The sequence below is a fragment of the Triticum aestivum genome, chromosome 5A (genome assembly GCF_018294505.1).
Source record: "Triticum aestivum cultivar Chinese Spring chromosome 5A, IWGSC CS RefSeq v2.1, whole genome shotgun sequence".
Taxonomy (NCBI): domain Eukaryota; kingdom Viridiplantae; phylum Streptophyta; class Magnoliopsida; order Poales; family Poaceae; genus Triticum; species Triticum aestivum.
The window spans coordinates 392,584,726-392,610,354 of NC_057806.1; the positions used below are offsets into that span (position 1 = coordinate 392,584,726).

Consider the following 25,629-nt stretch of genomic DNA (forward strand, 5'->3'; position numbering starts at 1 on the left):
GGGGGGGGGGTGTAGTGTTTCATTCAGAACTGCTTACTTCATGAATACCTGCAAAACAAACACCAAGGGTAAAGTATGAGTACAAAATAAACTTATTGCAAAACAGACACTACATTTTAGACAGTTCATGGAAGTAAACACATATGACATAATAAAATAGTAAGTGATACACTCGATCCAGTAAGGAACTCAGGAACTATATAATTCGATGCTGATGATGTTTGCCAGTGCGAAACAGCATAAACATGGTAAACCCACCAATAAAAGAGCAAGACTTCAAAAGACCACCATCCTGACACTAGAACATGGCTAGACTATTAAACAGAACAAGAAAATGGCCCTTTTTCATACAATGTCACACTAAACCACAGCATAAAAAATTTAGCACCAAACAACTAGGCAGTAAACATGGGGACAAAAGGGTAACTAATACTCCCTAACAATAATAAGCACATGAAAGAAAACAAGTAGTAAGGACCACCAACCTTTACCACCACGCCATAACAAGCAACTACAATTTTTAAAATTGCAACTAGTGACGCAGCTTAACTAAAGGTCAAATTTTCATTCAGCAAAGCAACAACCTAAGGTCAAATTAAAAATGACGCCAACAAATATCTGGAGTATCAACAAAAGATTTCGAAGCAAGAACCAGTATAGCCTATAATGATATAATCTACCCAGAGCAATTGCAAATAAAACAATCTCATTTTCACCAATCATCACGTTTATAGGGTGAGAATTAGTGTTTGATCCAACTGAGGGAAATCCTGCAGTTCAGGTACACTAGTTGTTTCGCATGCTGCACTAGACCTGCGAAAGATCAAATCTTCGGCACCAATTTTTTCGCCAATACAACCGGACGATATAACACCTTATGCTCTCCGTAAACTAGTCAATCAAAGATTGAAAAAAAAAAACCAACGCTGGCTGTAACAGAAATCCACGGGAATCGGGCCGAGGGCGCGTACCGAAGTGGGAGTAGGAGTCGAAGTAGTAGTCGGCGCTGGTCTTGTCGTTGCCGATGACCTCCTCCCCGGGCGCGGCGGGGCTCTCCTCCACCTCCATCCCGACCTCCCCGGCCACCTCGTCGGCGTCCTCGAACCTGAGCCTGGACGCCGTCGCCTCCGCGAGGCCGCCGTTGGCGTCGCGGCTGCCGCTGCCCTTGCGCCGATCCATCTCGCCCGGCGCCGGTGGGTTTTGGGCTGGCTTGCTCGCTCGCTCGCTCTGGCGCGCCGCAAAGCAGGGGAGGCTGGGCTAGGGTAGGGTTTTGGGAGGGGAGGGAGGGACGGGACGGGAACGCGGAGGTTTTATATGGGTGGCCACCGTGGCGTAAATATCTCTCTCGGTCCGGCGTGCTGACTCCACCTTGTGTGGCTCCAACCGCAAAAGGAGTCACAGTCGGACTCCCACCTTGTGTGGCAAAATTCGGCAAAACTGCTGCCGTCGGTGACTATGGCTTGTGGCACATATTTGGAAAATAAAGTTACTCATGCATCTAAGTCTCTTCTCTATACTACTCCCTCCGTTCGGAAATATTTGTCATCAAAATGAATAAAAAAGAGATGTATCTAAATGTATTTTAGTTCTAAATACATTTTTTGTCTATTTTGATGACAAGTATTTTCGGACGGAGGGAGTACATATTTAAAAATACTGGAGTACTTATTTATTATTATTAGAAAAATATAATAACGGTAAGGTATTGATAGTCTATCTTGAGATCAGTACCTTGCTGCCACACCTCGTGTCTTCCATGAGTTTTTATCTGATTTCTCTTCTTACGGGCAGTAGTTGCATTATGAAAGAAAGAGGTATTATGGTCTCCGCGCAAACGCCAAGTTGCTCGTCTCTGTTGCAACCAATTAATTTCTGTCTAGCCTAACAAATCCCCTAACAAAACATGAACCTTCTTTTGTCGATATCTAGTATCTGCATTCATCGAAGCACAACACAACTTAGCGAGTTCTTTTTCAAAATTGTTGATTTGCTTGGCCCCTTTTAAGCCCTCTTTGACCCACTGATGAAGATCAACATGCATCGCTTTTATGCGATCAGCTAGAGAGGGTTCAATGCCAACTAACTTTGTTTTATTCCATGCAGAGTTGACTATTTTTGTGACCGTTTTTTTCGGCATTCATCTAGCCTTGAACTTCCTTCTCCCTTCTGATTGCCAAAATTGCATCTAATTATAGTATTTTGTATCAAAGCAAAAGATCGGACGGTGATCTGAATGTAATTGCTCCTCGTTGACAACAGACACTAGTGAGAAATTGAGCCCAACCGACTTCACACACAACCCGATCCAATCTCTCTCTACTATCTCCTCTTCTCGAAGTGAACATATCACCTATGTACCGCATATTCTCCAAACCACAATCCACTAGATAATCCCTGAAATTTTGCATCATATGGTTTGGTCAGCCATTGCCTCCTCCTTTCTCACTTTCAGACAAGATTTCATTAAAATTATCAATCACGATCAAGAGGTGTGATATGTGGTGGTGAAGTCATTCAAGTAGCCCCAAGATAGGTGTCTTTGGTCCCATGATGGGCATTCATAGAAGCCCGTTAGGCACCGGTCCACTCCGTCCTCTCCAATGAACACGCCAATAAAATTTGGGTCAATATAATTTAAAATTGTTTCATTTATATGATTGCAAAATAGTTTAAGACCACCTCTACCATCACTCTCTATCACACCTAGGTCATCAAAGCCTAGTTTACCACGTAGATCATTTGCTTTGTTTTCTTCATTCATGTGAGCCTCCAGTAGGAAGATCACATTCGCTCTCACCCGCCCTTAAAGGGCTAGGATCTCGCGATCTGCCATTGACAAGAGCACATCTCGCTCTCACCCGCCTTCCAGTCGATGTTTTTCATTTCTCCTAGTGGTTCTCCACACCAGAGGGCACCGATCTTGTAGATGTGCTCTTGTCGATGGCTGATCCATCACCCATTAGCCTTTTTAGCGTTTGGTTGTGGGGTACCGTGCCCCAATCCACCTGGATCATTAGTCTTCTTCTCCTTAAACTGGTCAACAATGTTGGTCATAACACATGGTTCAATAGGAGGGGCGACAATGACAAATTAGGATTTTCCACTTGCACACATATTGGTTCACAACTGCATTCTCCTAAGATGTTGGTTCTCCACTTCATCATCCGAAGCTCCATGTTCTCCTAGGATGTTTGAGATTTTCGTCCTCACATATTGGTTCCCATTTGCACTCTTTAGAATCCGAGTTTGATACATAGGGAGGCGCACTTGAATTACCATGTGTACATAGCATTTCACTGCCAGCTTCCCATATGAAAGTTGCCATCCGGAGTTCTACCACGACCATAGCCAAGCCCAAACAAACTTGCTCCTCTCCCTCTGCCAAAATACTCGTTTGCATCATCAAACTCGTAACCCCGACCTCTGCCTCGGCCACTTCCTCTACCACGATCGCCATCTGTGAGAATGAAGTCATGACGCTCCTATCTTGATTTGTCATGTTCACATCTCCACATTCTTAGTACCAATGCCCAAGGAGACCACAATTGCCATAGAAAGTGGGCAATTTTTCATATTCTACTTGGTATCGTTCTTTCCCTCGATTCTTTGTTGTGGGCACAAATCTCGTGAGTTTCTTGTTCACCTTGATTCTCGCAATTACTCGCACAAACTCGACAATAAACCTCGATGGGAGCTTGATATGAACCTAACTATCTTTTCCATGGGCATGCGCATCCCTTCAATGGTCGGATCCTTCACGAAATCATTCGGTAACTTATGAACCTGCCCCCGTACTGGGAGCTTGTTTAGAATCACCGGCACTGGGTTTAAAAATCATCATATTCTTCTATAAAAAGTCTAGAATCATCACATTCTTGCTCCTCTCCCTCCCGGGGGGCGTTGTCGCGGAGCTTAGGTGTTTTAGGGCTTGTGTACCATTGTACCCAGGTCTTCCTTTGTTCTCTTTTGATATCGTAGTTGCATGTGGCTCGCGTGATCTGATTTATCCTGAGATCGGCGTTGTACGAGGGCTACCCATCATTTTGTATCATTTGGCCGTGTACTATGTTTTTTTTGCTTTATATATAAAGCGGGGGTGAAAATCTGTTTCGAGAGATAAGAAGTGCTTGATTACTGAATAACCACGACACCATATTCATTGCTTCTTTACAATCTCCTAAGCACCTGATTTGGACTATGAATATATTTCCATCCACTCTTCTTCATAACATTTCCTTTGCTGGATTTCATGAAGAGCGCATGTCCACAAAGAGGGGGCTAGGGCTAAACCCAGGTATGGACCTTCGCGGTCGATAGCCACTTTTGCCTTCTCCAGTGGATCAGAGATTTCTTCTTCCCACACACGCTCTGCTTAGTTTTCTTCTTACGAATGCAATTTCTCCTGAAGAGCCTCGATAGAATGCCTAGCAGACCTATCCAAAAATCCAAAAAACGCTTTTCTCGCCCATGTTTCTTGCCATGGTGATCAAAGTTGTGCCAGCGAAGCTGTAGCAACCCCTTCCACCCAGTTGAGAGGACCTAGGAATAGGGAAGAACCGTGGAGGAAAATTGAAGGATGAAGAAACTCTTGAAGACATACGACATGCTGCTGACGAAGGACAAGAAAACCCTAGATATTATGCCAGGGCCGTCGGTAGTAGCCGTCCCGAATCGTTTAGAGTCTCAACCTAACAGAATTAAGGAGAATAAGTTCAAATCGACTCGTTGTCACGTTGGCAAAACAAGATAATTTTTTTTCCTTCTGGTTGGTAAAGCCAAAAATGTGTTAAATTTTGCAAGAAATTTGGCCAAACATCCATCCAAACCATCCCCACCCGTCCACCCCCTCGCGTATTCCGCCGCCACGCCGCCGCGGCGCCCTTCCCGCCGTCGCGAGCCGTATCTTTCGGCAACACACACACACAAAGCCGCCCACACGCCATGGAGGAGACCGAGGCTAAGAAGCCCACCCCCGCATCCCCCCTCTTCTCCTTCTCCAACCCCAGCGCCTCCTTCGGCTTCGGGTTCGGCGCCGCGCCCGGCCCTCCCCCTCCGCCTCCGCCGCCAGCTGTCGAGGTCCTCCTCTCCGAGGTATTTCCCCTCCGCTTCATCCCTCTTCGTGCTCTTCCCGGCGCAAGGTTCGATCTCGCCTTGTTTGCCTTGCAGGAATCACCCGTCGCGGCCGGCAACTTGGAGCCTGTGGTGGTTGACGACTCCCTATCGATCTACAAGGTGCGATTCAGAAATGCCCACCTTGTGTTTGCGGAAGTGCCTCTGTCGCTCTGTAGTCCAGCAAAAACTGTAGAGTATGCTAGGATTCTGGTGTGTGAGAAAAATGCAGGCCATAATGTATTACTTGATAACTCTGCAACCCGTGTGTGACGAATGACACGATGATCGGTTGATCATTGAGCATGCAATGCAAGCATTAGGGCGGCTTTATGTTTTGGCAGCCTCGGTGCTTATTTTACTTCTGTACCATCTCTCATTTGTATGCCAGTTGAACTGCAAACACTTGAGAAATGCTTAAATGCCACCGCATCCATTGTGGCGTACCTGCTTTATGCTACATTGAAAGTGTAGAGCTATTGCAAGTGCGAACTGAAGTGAGGATGATAGGATCAAGATCGAGCATGCCAAATGAGTTTCTTGGGCTGTTGCAGAACTGTTTCGGGAGCTTGCTGTAGTTACTACTTGTGCTACTGCTAATAAAAACAGCCTGTTGTATGTGATGTTCAATTGTATTGAAACTTGGGACTGCAATTCTGCAAGTAAACAACAGTCAACAACATTTGATAAAAAACATCATAGTATTTTGAGACTATCTTGGTTCTTAAATGGTCAGGTACATTTGTTTTCTTAGCTATCATTCTGTCTTTTGATCTAATGGCTTGATGATCCCCATTGAAATTGTAGGTGAATTACACTGATAAATACATATCAATACTTGAAAACTCCTGATTATAAATATGTATAGTGGTTACAGATGCATCCTCCAGTCCTGTTTAATTCGTATAGGTTGTAGTCTTTTCCAGTTAGTTGGTTCTGTGACTATGAACGAATTGTATAGAATAATCATTGGCATTTTGTTCTGGACTTCTACTACATTATTGTGGGTAAATTTTACCTTTTCCCCCTGTTTTATTGGTTATGCAAATATCTCCCTGGAGTTCAGGAAATGAGGAAGCTTGCAATAACATTTTGTGTGACCTTAAATTGGAAAATATATATTCTATTTTGGTAAGCTGTGTTGTTTGTTAGTCACTGTTGTTTTAGATTAGCCTCAGTTGAGTTGGATTTCTTTTGTTAAGATTAGGGTCAGCTATCCTGTGTGTACTACATATATATACCTCATCCCGTAACAGTGGCGTACACTGCACAGTGTTCACGCATGCCAGGTGGCCCTAATCTCAGCCAACAGAATAAAGGGGTAGGAATAGTGTTTGTCATGACGTTAGAGGTGGAGTAAGATGGCAATACCTTAACAACAGGAAGTAATGATTTAATTAGATTCTGAGCAATCATAGATGGAAGTAGTTTTTTTTAGTCAGATTATATCGGCTATATAAGGACTAAAAGGAGACTTAGTTTAGCATTATTAATCAAGAAATAAGCAAAATTCTTCATTCTACCTCGGTTCTCAATGGGGCCTCACAGCCTTGCTCTGCTGTGTGGCTGACTGTTCAAGGGCGGGCGCCCTATGTCGCTCCTCGGAGCTGTACCTGAGCAGTACCTCTTCCCAACAGAAGGTTTCTTTGTATGATTAGGCTGCTGCTACAATTGAATTCACGTTGAATAGCCTTATTTTATTCTTTGCTCATCATGATCTTTGTTGGGCATGGGTATGTGAGTACGGAGAAAAAGCGAGACACTTTTGTACTATTCAGTTTTTCTGTGTTACAGGGTTATGGTTGATCAAGAAAGGATAAATTTATGAATATTGCGAGTCTGTTTGTTAATGCTCACTACATACTTGATGCTTTACCAAGGGAAGCAAGAACACAGGAAACTTCATGAAACATTGCAGGATTTTTAATACGCTAATCTTCCCACCTGTTCTCTCCCCCAACCCCAATTAAAGAAAAGGAAAACATGTTGCTTCTTTAGCCATGAAATAGTTTTCTAGGACATGCATTGACTCTTTTCTTGTGAAGTTCGGGCCAAAATGACATTGCATTGCACCCATCCACATTTGGAGCAAATATGTCATCAGGTCAACTACAGCTATTCCAAACTTATATGGAATAGTTTTATATAAAAGCTTTTCCTGTTCTTTCACCATATTCCACACGTCATTGTTAGATCCTTATGCTGGTGTAAACTAACCTGTTCTCCTCCTTCATCCTATTTATTAGGGGAGAGTTAACACCTCTGATGTTTTGGGGGTAAAAAACTCTGATTTGGTTCCAGGAAAATATGAAGGTGAAGGCTGAATGCATATTGTTATTTGCAGCATGTTTTGTCGTAGTTGTGAACCTGACAATTTCCATGGGTCCTAGGGGGGTTGAAACTGTGGGAAGGATCATTGGACTTGGTGAAAACCCTAAATTCAGACATCAAAGATGATCGATTGCTTATGGAAGGCAAACACGTACTAGAGGTGGGATACTTGCTCTAAGATTATACGTATTGTCAACATTTTGTGTACACTTGGAAGTTCTGTTAAATATTTAGATCTTGTTTCTTCCGAATGTATTTGGCCTACGTTTTCATGGTGCAGTTTCTCTCTCCTCTCTCCTCTCTCCAGCTAATAATGTACTCTACTATGATATCTAGCTTACAATGCTACTTAAAGTCTTCGACCAATTGTTGATACAGATAATTATAAGCTGAGAAACAGTTCATTCAGATAGTTCCTTACATTATCTATCTCTGTGATTCTTCAGCTAGGATGTGGACATGGCCTCCCTGGCATCTTTGCAGGTCTGAAGGTATATCAATCTGTTCTCCCCTTTGGCATTTTTTAAACAATTCCTCAACTATATCAATTTCTTAGAACTTCAAACTTTCAGGGTGCTGCTCTAGTTCACTTCCAAGATTTCAATGCTGAGGTCCTTAGGTGCCTTACCATCCCAAATGTAAAAGCTAATCTGTTCAAGGAATCATCTGAAACATCTAGGAGTGTTGGTTTTTATGCTGGTGATTGGAGTGAAATCGACAAGTTACTTCTTCGCGGAGATGCTGTCCAGGATAAAACAACCAATCTTCACACAGAAAATGAAGGGCATAGAGGCTACAATATCATCCTGATGGCTGAGACTGTGTATGCATTGGATTCACTTCCTAGTCTCTACAGGCTCATCAAGAAGGTCAACATCCGAGATCTTCCTTTACTATTTTTTTTCTTTCCATTACTCTAGTTTGCTAAATATTAATTGTTGCTCACATCTCTAAAACCTTTTGCAGTGCTTACACTACCCTAGTGGTGTAGTTTATATGGCAGGGAAAAAGCATTACTTTGGTGTAGGTGGCGGCACAAGGCAATTTCTACGCTTGGTTACAGAAGATGGTAAGAATTTGTTAGCCATCTGGTATTTATTCATGTACCTATATTTTTATCTGTAGTGGCATGCATATTTTGCACACTGATGTGATGAAAGGCTGGAGAAAAACGTCAATACTTTTTGTACAGTGGTCACGGATTTTTTAGTGTTTCTCCTCTACCAAACTACATGTTGTTTATAATGAATTTGCATGTCAAGATCTGTGCATTATTGCTTTGAAGCTGAGTATCAAGCACATGTGTTTTTTCTAAGATAAGGAAGGAACTTGCATCCTGCATGTGGATTAAACTATCCTTCGTTAAATGCATCACATGACGAAACCATAGGCCAGCTGTTAACACTCAGATGCATGACTTCTTTGGATTCATGATGTGAATTTTGTGTTAAGAGTTGCATGTGTTGTGGTGTCCATGCATTTGCTTACTAGTTCCTTTCTTGTCCTTTAGGTGCCATGCAGTCGGACCTGCTTGCTGAAGTTACTGACGGATCATCCAATGTTAGGGAGGTTTGGAAATTCTCATTCAAGTAGACAAGCATGGCCTCTGTGATTGCTGTATCAGATACAAAACGTGTACCGGGCTCCATATTGGTAGAGTGTGAGCCTTGGTTTAGCCGTATCATGGTGTTTTAATGCACTGTTAGTTCCAAGTTGATTGTTCATGAACTCTTGAGAAGTCATACAAGTACTTGAGTCCTATCTCTGAATTACTGACTCTTAAAACCGGTGTACCCTTTCCTCTGAGATGTGAATCCTCCATGATGGCCCGCTTGTACCATCTCACAACTTTGACAAAAGCAGCACTTTTTATTGCCCACGGTAGCAAAGATTCTTGGGAATTCCAGTGGCAGACAGAGCTGATTGAGTGGCGATAGCAACTGACAAGTCATCAAAAAGAGTAACAAGAAACAAAATTTGTGCCCCCATACTTTACCTCCTTTGTCCAGACGCCATGATACACACCATGCTCGCTTTCCTGGCAACCAGAGGAAATACTCCAACGTACCCCCACAAGATAATTTTGGGAGAGGTGTGGGTGAGGAAGAGGGGGCATGGATGTGAGAGGGTGGCTAGGCCCATGTGGCACGAGGAATCAAACATTAGGGCGACCTTTGTCCTCTTGTTTCATGTGTCAATGTTTCTAATTATCGGCGCCGTGCCACTTTGGTCGGGGTCACTCCATGTGCAAGCTACTGCTCTATTGTCCTCCCTCAAGATGATCTGCATCTTCCTTGCTTGTAGAGTCTACTATATCTTGGCCTTGCAGGTTGCAGCCTTTCCCCTTGAGCTGCAATGATGGGGCTGCAGGACACGGGCAGCGGCCGGAGGGGCAGCTTCTTCCAGTACCAGCGGCTGGAATGCCGGGACGACGGGGCCACCCCGCGGCCCAGGCAGCGGCGGTGGCTGCCGTCTCTGACGACTGGTAAGGCGGCCTGCTCCTGCTTCTTCCATCTCAAGAAGCTCAGGTGGAGCAGGATCACTTCGGTCCTCCTGCCGAGGAAGGTCTCCGAGCCCTCCTCCTCCAAGATCCGCCATGCAAGCGTGGCGCACGCTGAGGATGCCTGCCCGAGCATCGTCTTCCTGTCGCAGTGGGGGCTGCCGGTGCTCTCTGGCCCGTCGGTGGCCGGTAACAGGGGCAAGCACTCCCGTGGGAAGGGCTACTGAGAGGCAGCAGCAGAGGCTTCTGCACATTTTCCAGGTGTCGTCTCTGTTCCTAGCGACATATGCGTGTGTATGATGTGGTATATATCTAGTTGATCCTGTAAATCGGATTGTGTTCGTTGCTCTGTGCCGGGGTAGATCTGGGATCGGGTGTACCCTGCTGATCGATCGTGTCTGTGCGAAAAAATGTAGGTCGATTTTAAGTTGATGCCAGGCATAAGTACAAGCAAGACTCACTCACAGCTGTGTCGATTGCTCTTCTCCCATGAGCCACTCTACGTTTCTGAAACGGGGGTTAGATTGATAGCCAGATAGGCACCGCCTGCAACGCATGAACCTTTGCATGTTGCCGTGGAAAGCGAACTGATTTTCGTGAAATTCCTTTTGGCTAAAAAAAAGAAGCTCAAAATGGGGTGAAAAGAATGGCACTAATGGAATGCTGTGCTTTGCGGTTTGCTTCCACTGCGGCTCTACTGCTGTTGGCCTAGGAGCGAGAAACGGTGTTCTGATTTATGCGACCTTGAGCCGTCAACTAGATGATGGACGACGGTCTCCTTTACTCCACGACACCACACCTCCCCCGTTCTTTTCCCTCGAGACGCACAACTGGTGCTCGTGCTCTTAAAAAGCTACTGTACCAGTACTCCCTCCGGTCCTTTTTACTCTGCATATTAGAATTCTCTAAAGTCAAACTTCACAAAGTTTGACCATATTTATATGAAAAAATATCAACATCTGCCATGCTAAAATTATACAATATGAAACTTTAAGTCATGACACATCTATTGATATTGATTTCAGATTGTGAATGTTGATAATTTTTTCTATAAAGTTGGTCAAACTTTACGAGGCTTGACTTCAGTCAAATCTTGTATACGAACTAAAAAGGACCGGAGGAAGTACTATGCATACAACCACGTCAAAAAAGTACTCTCTTGTAAACAAATGTAAGAGCATTTAGATCATTACAAAAATAAGAGCGTTTAGATCACTACTTTAATGATCTAAACGCTCTTATATTTATTTACGGAGGAAGTACCATCAATACAACTGATGTCTCATATTGCTGCATTTCGGATGCTCTTTGAACATAATAAGGCCATCTTCGACACTGAGCGCTTGTTTAGGGGCTTGAGCAATAAGGGAAATAGAATTTTCGCTTGTTTAGGAGTGAGGAACTCCTACTGGGCTACTTCATTTGCTTATGGATGTAGGCATTATTACAAGTTAGAAAATTAGGGAAACATTCTCTGTGAGTGTTTTTCGAGCGAACGCTTCAAACTTGCCATGCCATACCAAGTTGAAAGTTGTCATGTCACAAAAAAAAGGCACAAAAATTGCCACGTTGCGCAGAGAAATTGCCATATATTCGATCGTGATCTGATGGCTTTGAGGGCGTTCACTAGGAGCCCTAAAAATTTGACGTTCCCTGGATATTGGGGTCCATCAAGAATTTCTACGCAGAGTCTGTGTAGGAGTCCCTCCCTCCAACGCTAACATCTACCCATAGATTCCTAGCGATTTTTAGAAAAATATGAAAGAAAATCGTAAGCATCTACTTCCCGAACGCATGTAGCTAAGGGCGTGTACAATGCATAGCCTCAAGGTGATGTCTCGCATGCCATATAGGATCGGATATGACGTAAAGTAGGTTTGAATAGGGAAGCGGGATCCTCTTCAGGAGGCGGGTGCTTGAAAAGAAAAAGTGTGGTCCAGTGACAAAAGCTGAAAAGGTTGAAGTAAAAAATAGAGATGTATGTGTACTAGAGTCTTTATTTTCTATTTTTTAATAAGGCCTACTAGTGTTAGCTTGCATTGGAAAGAAAAAATGAATGTAAATGCCTTAAATTACTTTTTGTTATAGGGCATATGTATCCATATGCCACCATTGTATGCCCTAAGCGTTTATACTAGTATAAATCCTGGGTTTTCTCTCGCATCTAGGACATCATTGGTCACCAGTGATTCTGGTGAGTGAGAGAAAAAAAGGGATGAGGTGCGGTGCCTGACGACTTGTTTTGCTTCGACGCTAGCAATTTCCCTAGTTTTGACGTGGGATCAGGGAAAAGGACTAGGATCGATGTCTTGGAGCCCATGTTAAGCGTCCGCGTTGAAGAAAGGAGTTAATGGTGTATACCGCTACTATTTTTATGTTCCCTACCCTACGTCTGGGAAATGGAAAAAAGATATAGCATTGGTATTTTCTGATAAATAAAATAGACACAATAGCTTGTAAAATATATGTACATTCATTCTGACAAAGACATGTACATACACTATATTTATGACCACCAGACGAACGTTTAAATTAATAGTCACACAAGCACCTCATATTCTTCTGGCAATAACAACTCAAATTTGAAGAAGTTTTCCTTCCATCCGCCTCAACAGCTAGGGCAAACTTTCATCTCCAGGCTTCGTCGACAAGCTTGTGGATTCACCTCTCCATTGCCTATCCATCCGGTGGCCGGTGGCGGGAAGGGGAATCTCCGTGCCTCCGCTCCGGGTAGTAGTTTAGGTTAGGTTTTCTAGCCCTGGCTCTACGGATGGCGGCGCTTGTTCTTTGAGATTGTTCGTCGAACTTCGATCCTCCTCAAGTCTTTGGGGATACAGGGTTAGGGTTTCTCGTCGTGCATGTGCGATGGCGAGATATGGTGTTAGTTGCTTAAGATCTATTCAAGAGTTCAACGGCGACGACTGCAACTCCAGGGTGTTAGTCCTTAGGGATACATGCATGAAGACTTCTCGACTTTCATCAATAAGGTCAAGCCGGCTTCGGTAGGAAAATGACGACAGCAACACAGAAGCAGGTTGTTCTTGCGTCGGTAATGGTCGTTCGGTGGTTTAGGAACCTCGATCAGATTTTTTTCTAAAAAAACAGAGCTAGCAAAATACAAACACACATGATACGTCTAGTACTCTAACCAACACCTAATCATACTTCGGGCCAGGCCAGGTTCGGACCGGGCTTGACAAAGCCCGAAGTCAATATCTCAAGCCCGAGCCCGGCCCAACCCGAAGCACATGAAAAATGTTGGTTTTTAATTGAATTAATCATATTCGAGGTATTAAATCAATATCAACACAAACACACCCCTCCACACACAAAAGGAAGGTAACCAACTGAGCATGCCATCCCAGGAGGGACGACATTTAGGGCTTTATTAATACAGTTTTGCTAAAGCACATCTAGATGTGCCATAAGTATTGCACATCTAAGTCCTATGTCACTAATCTTATGTTGAGATTCGTGTGAATATTTTCTTTTTCTTTCTAACTTTTTTCTTTCTACTTGATTCACTCACTTAGATGTGCAATAACTAGGACACATCTAAATGTGCCCTAAACACACCCTTATTAATACTACTCACACCATGCTATATGTACTCCGAACGCACCGTAAGGGCAGTTAGCAATCTCTAAAATTCTGCTAAAAAAGGCAATCTCTAGAAGAAATAAATAAGTTGTAGTTGGTAAAAAGTCAACAAATTAAGTAAATACCTTAACCAGTGCAAGTACTAAATAAGTACACATATAACTCACAAATAAATACTCCTATGTAACTCCTTCCTCCCCCAGCCATCCTCTCACAACCTACATTTGCCACTCTATCTAACACCAGCACTCTCAAGTCTCAGCGTACCAAGAGATCAAGAGAAACATGGAGGGGATGGAAGATGAGTCCAAGAAGAAGAAGAGGAGGAGCAAGAAGCGCGCAAGGCTCAAGTCATTCCTCCACTTCCCCAAGGCCCTCAAGAAGCTCCATGGCCATGGCCGTCCGAGCGCCAACCACAACCCATCCCCTTCCCCCTCCGCCGCCGCCGCCGCTGGCTCGTTGCTCTCCGCGTGCATGCACCCCCGGACCAACTCCTTCTCCGGCGTCCGCCAACGCCACGTCGCCGCCCGTAACCGCGACGACGACGACGACGATGAAGACGGCGCTCTTGCCGTCAACTTCCGGTCTCTCAGAGTCGGCCCGACCGCCGTTCGTGACGACGACGACGACGGCGACGATGAGGACGGCTCGTCGACGCAGGAGGATGACGGTGGCTCTGAGAGCGAGGGGGGCGGCGTCTTGGCCGGGATGGCTGCCATGAAGGTGGTCTCCGGCGGGGGCTGCGGCGTGGCCGTGGTGACGCTCTCCGTCGCGCCGTACGAGGACTTCCGGCGGTCCATGCGGGAGATGGCGGACGCGCACGCGAGGGTGGAGGCCGCCCGCGTCGGCACGCGTCCGGCGCCGGCGGTGGACTGGGACTTCATGGAGGAGCTGCTGTTCTGCTACCTCCAGCTCAACGACCGGGCGGTGCACAAGGACATACTCCGGGCGTTCACCGACACCGTCGCCGCGCTCCGGAGGCGGCGCAGGGCACCGGCACTGAAGCCGAAGAGCAGGCGGACACGGCAGCCACGGAGGGGCGCCGGAGGATCCGGCATCGACGACGACGACGACGTCGACGAAGCGGTGGACTCGAACTCGTGATCGTGTCGTGCGTACATGCTGGCAAGCATGTGTGTGTAAATTTGGTAGGCACAGCAGCTCGCCGGCCGGCGCCGCCGCCGGTCATACTGCCGTCGGGCGGCTGCACATGGACTAACCGATTAACTAACGTCCCCCACCCTCTGATCTAACATAATGGTATGTGTTTAATACGCGCGGTTTATTACGAGTTTGTTTCAGCCTTTCAGAACGTTTTTCACTCCATGTGGACTGATGTGTCAAGTTGAGTCAAGGATATTAATTCAGTAATGATCTGTATTTGTTTTGGAAATTTATCTCTTTGTACTTTACTAGCACAAATGTTCGTGAGTTGCAATGGTGGAAAAATACCAGTTCTTATGAACCGTGATTTGCTGGGGAAGGAACTATGTCAAGGAAGAATGGTCGCTGATGCAAAAAAAATGCATAATTTGATCACCACAACATAAAGCTTAGAACATGGGGTATGATTCAGAGTAAATTGATCTGATTGACAATGTTTTTCTTGGAAAAAAATCGATCTATTTATCAAATATCATGGTAATATAAGGAACATCAAAAGTATTAAAAATTACATCTATGTCGTGTGTTACAACATGATAAAAATTCATCGCATTCTGACACTCGTAATCCAATTATTATTGTTTCTAAAAAAAGTATAGTCAAATATCCCTAACACGAGGAAGAATTGTTTTTTAAAGCCGACATCTTTACAAAACGTCTAATTATGTATTTTTCTGTGTGGGGGATATATGCAGTGTTCAACTTGCGGCCCATGCTTCGCTAATGAGTAAACACCATAATGCTTTTGCAAAAAAAAAACATAAAATCGGCTTACAGTAGAGAGGGAGATTTGATCAAAATGTAATATCGATTAATTTATTGACCCACATATATGTTTAATACGCAAGTGCATGTCCGGTCCGGCGCTCTCCCAATAATATTACTAGTAAAACGCCCGTGTGTTGCTACGGGCTATACTGTATATAAATGAATCAAACAAATTATTGATATTGAAGCTTATTTCTCTCTCATACACCAACCTCAAGGTCGACGGCAGGTTCCCGCGATCTAGTGTAGCATAAACACGACCATATTGGAGGGCTATACTATATATAACAAAGGGAATTTGTTTTCACTGTATGCATGATACACTTTACGATACACTGTATGAAAAATGTAACAATGCGACAGTCCAGGCTCCCACAAATCCAGACCATACTGGAGAGAAAAATGTCTAAACTATGAACCATGTTATCTCCAACACGCATACGCAACATAAAAACTACACCCCATGACACACCCTTATGTTTTCCTGTCGGACCCTCCCCTTCCGTTCGGTTTTCGCCGTAGTGAGACATTTCTCGCTCGAGCCCTCTCCTTTAAAACGGGATGACGCCCACCTCACCTTCGCCATCGCGGCCTCTCTCTTTCACACCATACTTCCCCACGGAGGAATTGCATTTAGACGTCGAAAAAAATTGATGGCAAGGGAGTCATGGAGGAGGGGTAGAGAACGAACCGGTGAAAGCCAAAAAACCTGCGTACAATGTTCGCTCTGCCTGGGTCATAGAGGAGTCCCCCTGGTAGAGGAGTTTGGGGAGAAGAGGACGGCGACGCGAGGACACGTCGGGAGGATCGCAAGGAAGGCACGCTGGTAGAGGAGATCAGGGAGAAGAGGACGGCAGCGCGAGGACGTCGGGACTATCACGAGGAGGGCAGGCGATGGGAGGATTGCGTTCACATACACGTTAATGGGCCAGCCCAATGCTGTGATGTGATGATGTCAAAGGTGGGCGAAAGATAGGAGTGGTGGGATGAGGAGGAGTGAGGCGAGACTACCAACTAAGACATTAGTAGTAGAGATTACTGAGAGTTGGTATAACATACATAATTCTTATGGAAAATGTTAGGCTGAATCTTTGAGTAAGTGAATCTATCTTGTAAACTTCATTGTAGACCATGCATACACATTATTCTCCAGAAGAACTGGTGCAGATTATTTGAAGGAGCTTGATATCCCATAGACCATAGTCATCGTGTAGTCTTGCATTGAAAGATATAGGTATATAAGACAGTTAGCTTGGAATGAAATAGATAATTAAATGGAAAAGAGAAGAACTGAAATGAGGTAGAACTTCCAGTAGGGTCACATTTCATTACTCAGACTAACCAAAAGTTTCAGAACCGAGTTCTTAGAGCTCTTTGTCGTTGAGGTCATCATTCTTTATAATCTAAAACGTGAACATTTGGTTGGTAAAAAACATTACGTGTTAAATATGGCATGTTATAGCAAGCCTATTATCAGGACCACCTCTCATGAGCACAATCAACTCCCTAAAGCCTCTCTTTTTTATCAGATGCATAATGCACATCACTTACCGAGGAAGATTTTAGCCTCTTCAACATAACAATCGGCATCCCTTGTCAAAGCTCATACCAAAATAACTGCACGTGTAATCATTCTACCCTTTGATTGATAGACTGAAAATAAGTACACAAAAGATAGGAGCTACTTCCATTCAAACTTCTGCCACAAGCTCATTGATGGTCATGCCCCTTCAACATGTTCACACATAGTGCGTCAAAAAATAATATTCCTCCAACCAGCCCATATAAAATGCCTCAAATTGGCATGATAAAACAAATCCATATTGCATTGTTCATTGAAATGATAAAAAATGAAAACATCTCAAACCAATATGTATGTAGAACCTGAAATTATATCTTATGTATCAAAACGACTATACAACCTTCCAAAAAGCGAATGAGGACCATACATAATACAATACTTTTTTCCAGCGCTTTATGTCGCCCGCCTCCCAATGCATCCCTGGTCATCTCCATGGCCTACAGGAGGCGCTTCACCTACAACAGAATTTCGAGATAGGAATCCCTTCTTCACCTACAGCAAAATTTCGAGATCCCAACACTATCAGGCTAATACAAAGATCCATGAGAAGTGTGAACGCACCAACGTCTCCGGGTATGCATGGACCGTACGGGTAACTCATTTGGGAAACGTAGGCGGCGATACTTGAAGGAAATATGCCCTAGAGGCAATAATAAAGTTATTATTTATTTTCTTATATCATGATAAATGTTTATTATTCATGCTAGAATTGTATTAACCGGAAACATAATACATGTGTGAATATATAGACAAACAGAGTGTCACTAGTATGCCTCTACTAGACTAGCTCGTTAATCAAAGATGGTTATGTTTCCTAACCATGAACAAAAGAGTTATTATTTGATTAACAGGATCACATCATTAGAAGAATGATGTGATTGACTTGACCCATTCCGTTAGCTTAGCACTCGATCGTTTAGTATGTTGTTATTGCTTTCTTCATAACTTATACATGTTCCTATGACTATGAGATTATGCAACTCCCGTTTACCGGAGGAACACTTTGTGTGCTACCAAACGTCACAACGTAACTGGGTGATTATAAAGGAGCTCTACAGGTGTCTCCAAAGGTGAATGTTGGGTTGGCGTATTTCGAGATTAGGATTTGTCACTCCGATTGTCGGAGAGGTATCTCTGGGCCCTCTCGGTAATGCACATCACATAAGCCTTGCAAGCATTACAACTAATAAGTTAGTTGCAAGATGATGTATTATGAAACGAGTAAAGAGACTTGCCAATGACAAGATTGAACTAGGTATTAAGATACCGACGATCGAACCTCGGGCAAGTAACATACCGATGACAAAGGGAACAACGTATGTTGTTATGCGGTCTGACCGATAAAGATCTTCGTAGAATATGTGGGAGCCAATATGAGCATCCAGGTTCCGCTATTGGTTATTGACCGGAGACGTGTCTCGGTCATGTCTACATTGTTCTCGAACCCGTAGGGTCCGCACGCTTAAGGTTTCGATGACAGTTATATTATGAGTTTATGAGTTTTGATGTACCGAAGGAGTTCGGAGTCCTGGATGAGATCGGGGACATGACGAGGAGTCTCGAAATGGTCGAGACGTAAAAATCGATATATTGGACGACTATATTCGGACATCGGAAAGGTTCTGAGTGATTCGGGTATTTTCGAAGGTACCGGGGAGTTACGGGAATACAAGGAAGAAGCAATGGGCCTTAATGGGCCTTAGTGGAAAGGACCAGGAGGTGGCGCGCGCCCCTCCCAAGCCCAGTCCGAATTGGACAAGGGGTTTGGGGCGCGGCCCCTCTCTCCGTTCCTTCCCCTCTTCCCCCCTTTCCCCCCTTCTCCTAGCCGGCCTCCTCCCCTTGATCCTTTATATACGGGGGCAGGGGGCACCCCTAGACACACAAGTTGATCCACGTGATCATATTCTTAGCCGTGTGCGGTGCCCCCTTCCACCATAATCCTCGATAATATTGTAGCGGTGCTTAGGCGAAGCCCTGCGACGGTAGAACATCAAGATCGCCACCACACCGTCGTGCTGACGGAACTCTTCCCCGACACTTTGCCGGATCGAAGTCCGGGGATCGTCATCAAGCTGAACGTGTGCTAAAACTCAGAGGTGCCGTAGTTTCGGTGCTTGATCGATCGGACCGTGAAGACATACGACTACATCAACCGCGTTATGCTAACGCTTCCGCTGTCGGTCTACAAGGGTATGTAGATCACACTCTCCCGTCTCGTTGCTATGCATCACTATGATCTTGCGTGTGCGTAGGAAATTTTTTGAAATTACTACGTTCCCCAACAGTGGTATCAGAGCCAGGTTTTATGTGTTGATGTTATATGCACGAGTAGAACACAAGTGAGTTGTGGGCGATATAAGTCATACTGCTTAGCAGCATGTCATACTTTGGTTCAGCGGTATAGTTGGACGAAGCGGCCCGGACCGACATTACGCGTACGCTTACGCGAGATCGGTTTTCCCGACGTGCTTTGCACAAAGGTGGCTAGCGGGTGACAGTTTCTCCAACTTTAGTTGAACCGAGTGTGGCTACGCCCGATCCTTGCGAAGGTTAAAACAGCACCAACTTGACAAACTATCGTTGTGGTTTTGATGCGTAGGTAAGATTGGTTCTTGCTTAAGCCCGTAGCAGCCACGTAAAACTTGCAACAACAAAGTAGAGGACGTCTAACTTGTTTTTGTAGGGCATGTTGTGATGTGATATGGTCAAGACATGATGCTAAATTTTACTGTATGAGATGATCATGTTTTGTAACCAAGTTATCGGCAACTGGCATGAGCCATATGGTTGTCGCTTTATTGTATGCAAAGCAATTGCGCTGTAATGCTTTACTTTATCACTAAGCGGTAGCGATAGTCCTAGAAGCATAAGATTGGCGAGACGACAACGATGCTACGATGGTGATCAAGGTGTCGCGCCGGTGACGATGGTGATCATGACGATGCTTCGAAGATGGAGATCACAAGCACAAGATGATGATGGCCATATCATATCACTTATATTGATTGCATGTGATGTTTATCTTTTATGCATCTTATCTTGCTTTGATTGTCGGTAGCATTTTAAGATGATCTCTCACTAATTATCAAGAAGTGTTCTCCCTGAGTATGCACCGTTGTGAAAGTTCTTCGTGCTGAGACACCACGTGATGATCGGGTGTGATAGGCTCTACGTTCAAATACAACGGGTGCAAAACAGTTGTACACACGGAATACTCAGGTTATACTTGACGAGCCAAGCATATACAGATATGGCCTCGGAACACGGAGACCGAAAGGTCGAGCGTGAATCATGTAGCAGATATGATCAACATAGTGATGTTCACCATTGAAACTACTCCATCTCACGTGATGATCGGATATGGTTTAGTTGATTTGGATCACGTGATCACTTATAAGATTAGAGGGATGTCTTTCTAAGTGGGAGTTCTTAAGTAATATGATTAAATTGAACTTAAATTTATCATGAACTTAGTCCTGGTAGTATTTTGCAAATTATGTTGTAGATCAATAGCTCGCGTTGTTGTTTCCCTGTGTTTATTTTGATATATTCCTAGAGAAAATTGTGTTGAAAGATGTTAGTAGCAATGATGCGGATTGGATCCGTGATCTGAGGTTTATCCTCATTGCTGCACAGAAGAATTATATCCTTGATGCACCGCTAGGTGACAGACCTATTGCAGGAGCAGATGCAGACGTTATGAACGTTTGGCTAGCTCAATATGATGACTACTTGATAGTTTAGTGCACCATGCTTAAACGGCTTAGAATCGGGACTTCAAAGACGTTTTGAACGTCATGGACCATATGAGATGTTTCAGGAGTTGAAGTTAATATTTCAAGTAAATACCCGAGTTGAGAGATATAAAGTCTCCAACAAGTTCTATAGCTAAAAGATGGAGGAGAATCGCTCAACTAGTGAGCATGTGCTTAGATTGTCTGGGTACTACGATCGCTTGAATCAAGTGGGAGTTAATCTTCCAGATAAGATAGTGATTGACAGAATTCTCTAGTCATCATCACCAAGTTAGTAGAACTTTGTGATGAACTATAATATGCAAGGGATAACGGAAACGATTCCCAAGATCTTCGTAATGCTGAAATTGACGAAGGTAGAAATCAAGAAAAACATCAAGTGTTGATGGTAGACAAGACCACTAGTTTCAACAAAAGGGCAGAGGAAAGAAGGGGAACTTCAAGAAGAACAGTAAGCAAGTTGCTGCTCAAGTGAAGAAGGCCAAGTCTGGTCCTAAGCCTGAGACTAAGTGCTTCTACTGCAAAGGGACTGGTCACTGGAAGCGGAACTACCCCAAGTGATTGGCGGATAAGAAGGATGGCAAAGTGAACATAAGTATATTTGATATACATGTTATTGATGTGTACTTTACTAGTGTTTATTGAAGGAAATATGCCCTAGAGGCAATAATAAAGTTATTATTTATTTCCTCATATCATGATAAATGTTTATTATTCATGCTAGAATTGTATTAACCGGAAACATAATACATGTGTGAATACATAGACAAACAGAGTGTCACTAGTATGCCTCTACTTGACTAGCTTGTTAATCAAAGATGGTTATGTTTCCTAACCATAGACAAAGGAGTTGTTATTTGATTAACGGGATCACGTCATTAGTTGAATGATCTGATTGACATGACCCATTCCATTAGCTTAGCACCCGATCATTTAGTATGTTGCTATTGCTTTCTTCATGACTTATACATGTTCCTATGACTATGAGATTATGCAACTCCCATTTGCCGAAGGAACACTTTGGGTGCTACCAAACGTCACAACGTAACTGGGTGATTATAAAGGAGCACTACAGGTGTCTCCAAAGGTACATGTTGGGTCGGCGTATTTCGAGATTAGGATTTGTCACTCCGATTGTCGGAGAGGTATCTCTGGGCCCTCTCGGTAATGCACATCACATAAAGCCTTGCAAGCATTACAACTAATATGTTAGTTGTGAGATGATGTATTACGGAACGAGTAAAGAGACTTGCCGGTAACGAGATTGAACTAGGTATAGGAATACCGACGATCGAATCTCGGGCAAGTAACATACCGATGACAAAGGGAACAATGTATGTTGTTATGCGGTCTGACCGATAAAGATCTTCGTAGAATATGTAGGAGCCAATATGGGCATCCAGGTCCCGCTATTGGTTATTGACCGGAGACGTGTCCCGGTCATGTCTACATTGTTCTCGAACCCGTAGGGTCCGCACGCTTAAGGTTACGATGACAGTTATATTATGAGTTTACATGTTTTGATGTACCGAAGGAGTTCGGAGTCCCGGATGAGATCGAGGACATGACGAGGAGTCTCGAAATGGTCGAGACGTAAAGATCGATATATTGGACGACTATACTCGGACATCGGAAAGGTTCCGAGTGATTCGGGTATTTTTCGGAGTACCGGGTAGTTACGAGAGAAGCAATGGGCCTTGATGGGCTTTAGTGGGAAGAGGAGAAAGGGCCAAGGGGCTGCTGCGCCCCCCTCCCCTTTGGTCCGAATTGGACTAGAGAAAAGGGGGCCGGCCACCTCTCCTTCTCCTCCACTTCCTTCTCCCTTCCTCCCCTCTTGATGGACTCCTACTAGGACTTGGAGTCCTAGTAGGACTCCCATCCTGGCCGCACCAATAGCCTTGGCCGGCCTCTTCCTCCTCCATCCTTTATATACTGAGGCAGGGGGCACCCCATAGACACACAAGTTGATCCACGTGATCTATTCCTTAGCCGTGTGCGGCGCCCCAGCGACCATAGTCCTCGATAATACTATAGCGGAGTTTAGGCGAAGCCCTGCTGCTGTAGTACATCAAGATCGTCACCACGCCGTCGTGCTGACGGAACTCTTCCCCGACACTTTGCTGGATCGGAGTCCGGGGATCGTCATCGAGCTGAACGTGTGCTCGAACTCGGAGGTGCCGTAGTTTCGGTGCTTGATCGGTTGGATCGTGAAGACGTACGACTACTTCCTCTATATTGTGTCAACGCTTCCGCAGTCGGTCTGCGTGCGTACGTAGACAGCACTCTCCCCTCTCGTTGCTATGCATCACATGATCTTGCGTGTGCGTAGGATTTTTTTTGAAATTACTACGTTTCCCAACAGTGGCATCCGAGCCTAGGTTATTTATGTTGATGTTATATGCACGAGTAGAACACAAGTGAGTTGTGGGCGATATAAGTCATACTACCTACTAGCATGTCATACTTTGGTTCGGCGGCATTGTTGGACGAGACGACCCGAACCAACATTACGCGTACGCTTACGCGAGACCGGTTCCCCCGACGTGCTTTGCACATAGGTGGCTTGCGGGCGACAGTCTCTCCAACTTTAGTTGAACCAAGTGTGGCTACGCCCGATCCTTGCGAAGGTTAAAACGAAGTCTATTTGACAAACTATCGTTGTGGTTTTGATGCGTAGGTGAGATTGGTTCTTGCTTAAGCCCGTAGCAGCCACGTAAAACTTGCAACAACAAAGTAGAGGACGTCTAACTTGTTTTTGCAGGGCATATTGTGATGTGATATGGTCAAGGCATGATGCTGAATTTTATTGTAAGAGATGATCATGTTTTGTAACCGAGTTATCGGCAACTGGCAGGAGCCATATGGTTGTCGCTTTATTGTATGCAATGCAATCGCGCTGTAATGCTTTACTTTATCACTAAGCGGTAGCGATAGTCGTGGAAGCATAATATTGGCGAGACGACAACGATGCTACGATGGAGATCAAGGTGTCGCGCCGGTGACGATGGCGATCACGACGGTGCTTCGAAGATGGAGATCACAAGCACAAGATGATGATGGCCATATCATATCACTTATATTGATTGCATGTGATGTTTATCTTTTGTGCATCTTATCTTGCTTTGATTGACGGTAGCATTATAAGATGATCTCTCACTAATTATCAAGAAGTGTTCTCCCTGAGTATGCACCGTTGCGAAAGTTCTTCGTGCTGAGACACCACGTGATGATCGGATGTGATAGGTTCTACGTTCAAATACAACGGGTGCAAAACAGTTGCACACGCGGAATACTCAGGTTATACTTGACGAGCCAAGCATATACAGATATGGCCTCGGAACACGGAGACCGAAAGGTCGAGCGTGAATCATATAGTAGATATGATCAACATAACGATGTTCACCATTGAAAACTACTCCATCTCACGTGATGATCGAACATGGTTTAGTTGATTTGGATCACGTGATCACTTAGAGGATTAGAGGGATGCCTATCTAAGTGGGAGTTCTTAAGTAATATGATTAAATTGAACTTAAATTTATCATGAACTTAGTCCTGGTAGTATTTTGCAAATTATGTTGTAGATCAATAGCTCGCGTTGTTGCTTCCCTGTGTTTATTTTGATATGTTCCTAGAGAAAATTGTGTTGAAAGATGTTAGTAGAAATGATGCAGATTGGATCCGTAATCTGAGGTTTATCCTCATTGCTGCACAGAAGAATTATGTCCTTGATGCACCGCTAGGTGACAGACCTATTGCAGGAGCAGATGCAGACGTTATGAACGTTTGGCTAGCTCAATATGATGACTACTTGATAGTTTAGTGCACCATGCTTAATGGCTTAGAATCGGGACTTCAAAGACGTTTTGAACGTCATGGAGCATATGAGATGTTCCAGGAGTTGAAGTTAATATTTCAAGCAAATACCTGAGTTGAGAGATATGAAGTCTCCAACAAGTTCTATAGCTAAAAGATGGAGGAGAATCGCTCAACTAGTGTGCATGTGCCCAGATTGTCTGAGTACTACAATCACTTGAATCAAGTGGGAGTTAATTTTCCAGATAAGATAGTGATTGACAGAATTCTCTAGTCACCATCACCAAGTTAGTAGAACTTCGTGATGAACTATAATATGTAAGGGATGACAAAAATAATTCCCAAGCTCTTCGTGATGCTGAAATCGACGAAGGTAGAAATCAAGAAAAACATCAAGTGTTGATGGTTAACAAGACCACTAGTTTCAAGAAAAGGGCAAAGGGAAAAAGGGGAACTTCAAGAAGAACGGCAAGCAAGTTGCTGCTCAAGTGAAGAAGCCCAAGTCTGGTCCTAAGCTTGAGACTAAGTGCTTCTACTGCAAAGGGACTGGTCACTAGAAGCGGAACTACCCCAAGTGATTGGCGGATAAGAAGGATGGCAAAGTGAACATAAGTATATTTGATATACATCTTATTGATGTGTACTTTACTAGTGTTTATAGCAAACCCCTCAGTATTTGATACTAGTTCAGTTGCTAAGTTTAGTAACTCGAAACGGGAGTTGCAGAATAAACAGAGACTAGTTAAGGGTGAAGTGACGATGTGTGTTGGAAGTGGTTCCAAGATTGATATGATCATCATCGCACACTCCCTATAATTTCGGGATTAGTGCTGAACCTAAATAAGTGTTATTTGGTGTTTGCGTTCAACATGAATATGATTTGATCATGTTTATTGTAATATGGTTATTCATTTAAGTAAGAGAATAAATTGTTGTTCTGTTTACATGAATAAAACCTTATATGGTCACACACCCAATGAAAATAGTTCGTTGGATCTCGATCG

General features: G+C 44.1%; 3 protein-coding genes across 3 annotated transcripts in view; 2 read left to right on the plus strand and 1 right to left on the minus strand.

The window, feature by feature from the left end:
- The window catches only part of LOC123103556 (probable protein arginine N-methyltransferase 1), a 4,016-nt gene extending 2,725 nt beyond the window's left edge, over positions 1-1,291 (minus strand). Inside the window, exons 1-2 of the mRNA XM_044525175.1 lie at positions 972-1,291; positions 38-48 (exon numbers count right to left, since the gene is read on the minus strand). Of these exons, the coding sequence (XP_044381110.1) occupies positions 38-48; positions 972-1,179 (219 nt within the window). The 5' untranslated portion in view covers positions 1,180-1,291. The remainder of the gene's footprint in view (positions 1-37; positions 49-971) is intronic.
- Positions 1,292-5,055: 3,764 nt separating this feature from the next.
- LOC123103557 (histidine protein methyltransferase 1 homolog) lies at positions 5,056-9,246 on the plus strand (the record flags this gene model as incomplete). Its single annotated transcript, XM_044525176.1, is given in 8 exon segments — positions 5,056-5,091; positions 5,167-5,232; positions 7,356-7,422; positions 7,500-7,600; positions 7,887-7,931; positions 8,013-8,309; positions 8,407-8,509; positions 8,951-9,246. Coding segments are annotated over 8 exon segments (798 nt in total), but the record flags the coding sequence as incomplete, so codon positions are not given.
- A 239-nt stretch (positions 9,247-9,485) lies between these two features.
- LOC123103558 (uncharacterized) lies at positions 9,486-10,400 on the plus strand. The gene has a single exon (XM_044525177.1). It carries the CDS (start codon positions 9,796-9,798, stop codon positions 10,165-10,167), a length of 372 nt encoding a protein of 123 aa, XP_044381112.1. The 5' UTR covers positions 9,486-9,795; the 3' UTR covers positions 10,168-10,400.
- The last annotated feature ends 15,229 nt before the right edge of the window (positions 10,401-25,629 follow it).